The sequence below is a fragment of the Terrapene carolina genome, unplaced genomic scaffold (assembly GCF_002925995.2).
Source record: "Terrapene carolina triunguis isolate 2854851 unplaced genomic scaffold, T_m_triunguis-2.0 Scaffold34029, whole genome shotgun sequence".
In the NCBI taxonomy this organism is placed as follows: domain Eukaryota; kingdom Metazoa; phylum Chordata; order Testudines; family Emydidae; genus Terrapene; species Terrapene triunguis.
In genome coordinates, this window is record NW_020698380.1 from 1,614,554 (window position 1) to 1,622,211 (window position 7,658).

Consider the following 7,658-nt stretch of genomic DNA (forward strand, 5'->3'; position numbering starts at 1 on the left):
AGAAAAAGGCTATTTTTCTATGGTTATGCAAGCACTGGTGGATCAATGAGGACACTTCACTGCTATCAACGTGGACTGGTCAGAGAAGATGCATAACACTCACATTTTTAAGAACTCAGGACTGTTCAGAGAGCTACAAGCAGGGACATTCTTTCCCAGCTGGTGGATTACCATTGGTGATACTGAAATACCAATAGTGACCGAGCCTACCCCTTGCTCCCCTAGCTGATGAAGCCATACACCAGCCACTAGATAGCTCCGAAATTCAACTACAAGCTCAGCAAGTGCAGAATGACTGTTGAATGTGCTTTTGGTAGATTGAAGAGATGGTGGTGGTGTTTACTCACTAGACTGGATCTCAGTGAGAAAAATATTGTTATGGTTATAGCTCCCTGTTGCATCCTGCACAATATCTGAGAGGCAAAGGAGTACAAGCTGCCACAAGGATGAAGGGCGAAGGTGGAAAGCTGTCTGCTGAGTTTGAACAGCCAGACATGAGGGCCATTACTAGAGCCCAGTGTGGAGCTATGCAGTTGACAGAGGCTTTGAAAGAGCACGTTAACAGTCAGCAACAGTAGTGTTCTCTATTGGTGTGTTCTCTGGGCCTGAAATTTTGGGTGCTGCTAAGAACTGTACAGCACTTGCCATACATTTACAAATATGACTGGGTGTGCTCCTGAGCCTATGAATTACAGTAGAACCTCAGAGTTACGAACCAACCGGTCAACTATACACCTCATTTGGAACCAGAAGCACGCAATCAGGCAGCCGACAACAAAAAACCAGCAATTACAGTACAGTACTGTGTTAAACATAAATGACTTAAAAAAATAAAGGGAAAGTTTAGAAAAAGGTTTGACAAGGTAAGGAAACTGTTTCTGTGCTGGTTTCATTTAAATTAAGATGTTAAAAAACGGCATTTTTCTTCTGCATAGTAAAGCTTCAAAGCTGTATTAAGCCAATGTTCAGTTGTAAACTTTTGAAAGAACAACCATAAAGTTTTGTTCAGCGTTACGAACAACCTTCATTCCCAAGCTGTTCGTATCTCTGAGGTTCTACTGTATTGCAAATCTTTCCTTACCTGCATCCCTCTCATTTTCTGGAACCGTGCTATTGTGTCACTGATGGTATAGACACGAACATGGCCCATGTGCAGATTTCCAGAAGGGTATGGGAACATTGAAAGCACATAAAACTTTTGTCTTGATTTCTAGGAAGAATAAAAAAAGTTAAACCCAAGTAGGTTAGCATTTAATTTTGAAAAAATAAATCAATAAGCAGTCTATAGGCTACACAATCTCTAAAACTCCTATTAAACAAAACAAAGTCATGTTACAGCACGGCAAAAATAGGGTTTCAATCAAAAATATCCAAGTTAAGTTTGCTGGGAGTATAAACTGGCAGGGCTCCAAACTTCAATTGGGTTGTACCAATTTATATTAACAGAGAATTTGGAACCTAGTGTTTTATCTCAAAAGTTAACTGCAAACATTCATGGGGTTTTTGCATATACCTGTTTTTACAAAAGATTCTTTTACAAGATAACAAAAGAGGGGGGAAAAAAGATATGACTGTTCATTTAAAACTGTAATTTGTGCTATATTTTTAAACAGTGAGGTCAGAATTGCTCCAGATTTTAAGTTTCATAAAAATCCAAACCCAGAGTAACAGAAGTGTTTTAATTATTTTTTTTAAAAACGGTTTTAAAAAGCAAATGAACATCCCTCTAGAGTGTCTAAAACCCAATTACTAAAGCACTGAGCTACTGCATGAGAATGTGAAAAGTTAAGGTGACTAAAAACTGACTACAAACTAAAGTGAAATTGATCACTATATTCCTATTGCAAAAACTAAAAATACAAAAAGGCAGCCTAAAGAGTGAACAGTAAGTGAAAATACTTAAATTCTAATTTTTTAAAATAAAGTAATATTTGTAACATTATGATTTTTTTTATTTGCAACTTTAATCTTCCCTATAAATTGTTCACAATCTAATTTTGGTCACTATATAGATGATTATATTCATTGTTCAACAATTTACATGCTGGTCTATTATTCTTTACATGCTGGTGTTACAAAAATACTATGATCGCTTTTAAAAAAATACAGTAGAACCTCGGAGTTACAAACACCTCAGGAATGGAAGTTGTTCATAAGTCTGAAATATTCGTAACTCTGAACAAAATGTTATGGTTGTTCTTTCTAAAGTTTACAACTAAATAGTGACTTAATACAGCTTTGAAACTTTACTATGCAGAAGAAAAATGTTGCTTTCCCTTTTTTTATTTTAGTAGTTTATGTTTAACTTAGTTCTGTACTTTTTTTTTCTCTTTTTTTTTTTTTTTTTTTGGGTCTCTGCTGCTGTCTAATTCCATACCTCCAGTTCCAAATGAGGTGTGTAGTTGACTGGTCAGTTTGTAACTCTGGTGTTCATAACTCTGAGGATCTATTGAACTATGAATATTACTCTGTATTCCTATTTAACAAACACTCTCTTCCAAATATATTTTCCCCTACAGATTTTCCTTTTTGTTTCCTCAGCAAACAGCAAAACTAAAGAGAATCAAAATGGTTTACTGGGGTAGTAGAGACAACTAGCACCTTAACAGTGGATTTTATTAAATGACACATTAACACCAGGAATGGAACAAAAATATTAAAAATAATTCTATGAGTTTTGCATATTTATGAATGCTTTCTAGATTGTTGTCTCATAATAAAAAGGCATGTATTTAAACCAATTCTTTCCCTGGCACGCACGCACAATTCTCATCTTATTTTCCTTCTCCATGCAAGTCAGGTCACCTCTCTATCTTTGTGACAATATAATGACTTCTATTTTCTGCCTGAAGAAAGACAGGTAGGGGGAGAAGAGAAGCAAATGAGAAGGAAGAATGAGAGTTTATAGGTATGTGACTGAACATAGATAAGCGTGAAAGAGATTTGTTGTATGAATCACCACATTTATTGCTTTTTCTTGTCCATAACCAGGAAAGCTGTGTTCTCAATGTCCTTCTAATTGCTGGTCATTTTAAGACATCCATTTTTCTTTCTGATAGCTTTCTTTCAAGAGTGATTTATTTGTATTTATCTGTTGGTATCCTATTGCTTCCACTACACCGCACCACAGGAAGTTTTTATTGCGACTAGCATGAAAGAAATATTTTTAAAAACCCAAACAAATATTTTTGGTTTCACTGCCAGTGAATATCTTATTTAGAAGAAAGCTATTAAATGGGAGCCATACGTTTATAAATTCTTTTGTCTGCTGTTAACCATATTGTGTCCTTATTCACTTTTCTTATTATAACTTTTTCAAATAGTCTATTACAAGATATATTTTTGCTAAGTAAGGGATAATATAGATGTTTTAAACAGTGTTAAGTACTCCAGACTGATGCTTTCAAAAATATTTCACCTTGAGAAAATAAATCAAATATGAATTTTTCAAGTTTCTCAAAACGCTTACATCTGTTTCTGAAGTTTTGCAAAACTGTTCCTTCATTCTTGGAAGCCACCACTTCTCAACTTTCTTTCTTGTTTCCAATCCATAGTCTCTTTCCCACTTCCCCGTCTCACTGTAAATAGATCTGATCCATCCTGGAATCAATCTCCTTTGCCATTTAATTAAGTCATTTAGCTGCCTTTTCAGACATGAGGAACAAACTCCAAATCTCTGCCAAGCAGACTGCATGTTTTAGGATACAATGGCTGTTCTGAAAAATACAAAAACATAACTTTTAATCTAAGGTCAAGCAATGAATACTACAGTAGAAATCTGTATGACAATTCTGTTGTAATGAAACATCCATTAAGCACAGTTTAAACAATATTTGTTTATTTCAGATTGTACTTGCATTCTATTTCTAGTGTGGGTTGTTAAAGCACTCAATTTTAAAGAACTGGCTCTGGCCCTGGGAGGGGCACCAACATGAAACTAGTTTGGCAGTATTAGACTATTTCCTAAAGGGATGAAATCTTTCTACAATCTCCCAGAAAAGTCAGTATCAACCCCCTTGAGATTACAGACATTTGAACTAACAGAATTTGGAAAAGGCTATTAAAATTTTTTAATAGTTATTTGGGATGAGGACAGGGAAAGGTGGGAGTTGCAAAACAATCTCAAATATAGTCAATTAGTTTGTAACTGCTGAAAAGCCAGGGGGGTGGACTATGGTTACTAGATTTCAGATTGACAATCGCCTCTGGTTACTCCCTTGTATAGGATTAGATGGAAAACTCACTACTAAACTCTTCAGTTTCAGATGTGGTTCAACAAGTCAAGACAAAGATAATAATGATGAGCTCCAATCCTCTCAGACAATGGGCAAATTATGGAAACTTCTCTTCACACACTTTTGCAGGTCTCAATCCAGTTATCACAAAAATAAGTCAGAGATGGTAAAGACCTATTAGTCCATCTCTCTGACAATGTAGGATTGTTCCCAATAGCATTGTTACTATTGTCTCACTGGTAGGAAGATTTTCCTGAGATTCATCCTAAATTTCCCTTTTTAATCTCATCCCATTACTCCTGCTGATATCCCTTGCACCATGCTAATTCTTCTCCATCCTTAGGCCTAGTCTGCCCTTGAAAGTTGTAGTGGTATAACATTTCAGTTAGAGGTGTAATTTTTGTATATAGAAAATGGCTAGGGAGCACTGGACTCAAGAGATCTGGGTTCTCCTGACCTTCTGGATGACTTTGGACATATCATTTCACCTTATTATGCCTATTTCCCCATCTATAAAATGGGTATAATGATACTGACTTCTTTTGTAAAGCACTATATAAAAGCCAGGTGGTATATTACCACCACCTCATTCCACAATGTGATGTCTCTCTCTATGCAGCTCAAAACTACATTGGCCATTTTTGCTGCTCTGTTGCACTGCAAACTATTTTCTCCTCTCATCCCAAAGAGTGGTCTTCTTCAGCATTACTGCTTCACAAGTTTCTTCCTCCCACTGAACCTATTGCAGTTGAATCCTTCACTCTGGGTACGTCTTCACTTACATCCGGGTCCGGATGTAAGCAATCGGTTTTCTGAGTTTGATTTATCGCGTCTGGTTAAGACGCGATAAATCGATCCCGGATCGATCCCGGAAGTGCCCCGGATCGATCCCGGAAGTGCTCGCCGTCGACGCTGGTACTCCAGCTCGGCGAGCGGAGTACGCAGCATCGACGGGGGAGCCTTCCTGCCGCGTCTGGACCGCGGTAAGTTCGGACTAAGGTACTTTGAATTCAGCTACGTTATTAACGTAGCTGAATTTGCGTACCTTAGTCCGAAGTGGGGGGGTTAGTGTAGACCAGGCCTCAGAAGAGACAAAACCATTTGTGTGGAATGAATGGAATCAAGACCCTAAAAGATTTAATTTACAGTGGGGTCTCTAAATCTTTCATTGGGCTAAAAACAGAAGTTCCCCCCAACTGAATAACTTTATTGCAGTGTAATACAAATAATAACAATTAATAAATCATTGAAACAGTCATTTTCTCTTTATTCAATTCTGAACAAAAAAGGATAAAACCTTGTGAAGCCACTCTCAGGTGGTGCACTGATGTGGAAGAGCACATTGTACTGAGTGGGCAACTTGGGAGAGAGGAGTTAGCTACACACCAGTGTGGTGATGGAAGGGGATGTGGGATGCTTTAGAGAGAAAGTAGTTATAGGTGGTTCTATGTTAGGATAGGGGCTTGGGCATGCTTTTGGTGGTAGTTAAGGGGGTTCTAAGGTAGGATTGGGGGTTATAGGTGGAAGGTTCTAGAATGGGGATGCTTTGTGGAGGAGTAGTTATGGGGATTCTAGGTTGGGGTAGGAGTTCTGGGAGGAGGACACTGCAAGATAGTTATGGGAGTTCTAGGCTAGGAGATGCTTTATAGAGAAATAGTTATGGGGGTTCTAGTTATGGGGGTTCTAGGTTAGAGTGGCAGTTCTGGGGTTAGATGCTTTGGGGAAGGGGTACTTATCGGGGGTCTGGGTTATGGGTGGGGGTGCTTTGGGCAGAGGGTGCTTGGTGGGGGAGGGGTACTCGCTGCACAGTGCTGGATAGGGAGTTGCTACAGGCTGGGGGATGGTTTGGGCAGGGAGCCATTATGGGGGGGAGCTGGGTGCTCAGGGACGGTTGGAGCCGTTACAGGGAAGGTCGCGTGGGGGCGGTATGGACTCGGGGCCGTTATGCCGAATGAGGGGGTCGTCGCGAGCCACGTCTGTGCGCGGGGGCGAGAGGGAGGAGGGAAGGATCGTGTTACCTGCGCGCGAGCCCCGGCTGCTAGCGTCCACCCCCCTCACGCGCTCCGGCTGACTTCCGCTTTCGCGCTGGGCGCCGCCATGTCGTTAGCGCCTCCAACGCAGCTCGCCCCGCCCCCCGGGAGGAGGCGGGCCGAAGGGAGGGGCCATGGGGCACGGGCGGGTGGTTGGGCTCCCACGTGGCCTCTCCAGCCACAGCATCCTGCGGCAGGGCCCCGCCCGGCGCCGCCTCGCGCCAAGCCGTGGGGAAGGCGCTCAGGAGTCAGGACTCGGAGCCCCCTGCTGTGCGCCGGCCGCCTCCCTCCCCACGTGCCCGGATCCCCTGATTCCGTTGGAGCGCCGGCCGGGGCCCTGCCCAGGCTGTGCCCGGGGGAGTGAGATGCTGCCGGGCCCCAGGTGCCTCACTCGCTGGCAGCCGCGCCGCGCCCCACCCCAGCCAGTGCCGAGTATGAACCTGCAGCCTAAGCCGCGGCACCGTCCCACGGGCTGCTCCGGGCTTGCCTGGGCGGGAAGCTCAGTGCCCGCAGGTAGCTCCGGAGGTGTAAAGTCTAGAGACACTGAGCCCTCGCAGAACAAGGCTTGCATCCGTGCGACTGGAGCGTGGGGTGTTTGTTCTCACCCCCAGTGCAAATCCCCCTCGTCGCGCATCACTGGGGAGGGGTGTGGGACTGGAGCAAAAAAATCTTACAAGACAGGCCCTCAGCCAAGTGCGTTTGGTGTTTAATGGTCAAACCCAACTACTAAAAAAACCCCGATCCTTATTTTGTACTTGAATTTATTTTCTAAAAATAAATGCTGGGGCCTCATAGTGCCCGGGTGGAACGTGGAGCAAGCACAGCACTTAAAAGCCATGTGCCCAGCCTCTTACCCAGGTAGGGGCAGAATGCTTAAATAAAGTAAGAACCAGCCTCAGCCTTCACCCAAAACTTTACCCACAAAGTTGGCTAGAGGTTTTGAATCCAAAATCTAGTTGCGAGAGAGATTGCAGGAAATGGCCCTATCTTTGGGAGCTCTTACTGAATGAAGTTTGAATAACTGTGGAGTCCATTGTCTCATAAATGCAAATTTTGTGTATTAATGTGGAATTGTACATAACTTCTCTCAAGGAGCTATGTGGCCAAACTAAATCCTGGGAAGTGTTATGAGCATCAAACGAGCATCAAACTATTTTAAACAATGTGCCAGACAAGAAGGAATTTTTGAGACAATGAAGCGGGTTTCCTATGAAATAGCTGGGGTGAGGTAAATGCAAATTTCCACTAATAGACCCAGCCTTCTGAAGGAGAGAACCATTGTCTGACTGATTATCTATTCAGTCTCTGGATATCAAAAACCCTAGCTGTATAATGGAAAGGTTAACATACGCATATAACTTCTTGTTCTGAGCAAAAGCTGTTATGAACTTGT

At 42.0% G+C, this 7,658-nt stretch overlaps 1 protein-coding gene across 1 annotated transcript in view; it reads right to left on the reverse strand.

Moving 5' to 3' along the window:
* Nucleotides 1–6,338, reverse strand: part of LOC112117865 (probable leucine--tRNA ligase, mitochondrial) — a 118,349-nt gene extending 112,011 nt beyond the window's left edge. Inside the window, exons 1-3 of the mRNA XM_024215964.2 lie at nucleotides 6,254–6,338; nucleotides 3,470–3,716; nucleotides 1,082–1,210 (exon numbers count right to left, since the gene is read on the reverse strand). Coding sequence (XP_024071732.2) covers nucleotides 1,082–1,210; nucleotides 3,470–3,694 — 354 coding nt within the window. The 5' untranslated portion in view covers nucleotides 3,695–3,716; nucleotides 6,254–6,338. The remainder of the gene's footprint in view (nucleotides 1–1,081; nucleotides 1,211–3,469; nucleotides 3,717–6,253) is intronic.
* Nucleotides 6,339–7,658: the final 1,320 nt, after the last annotated feature.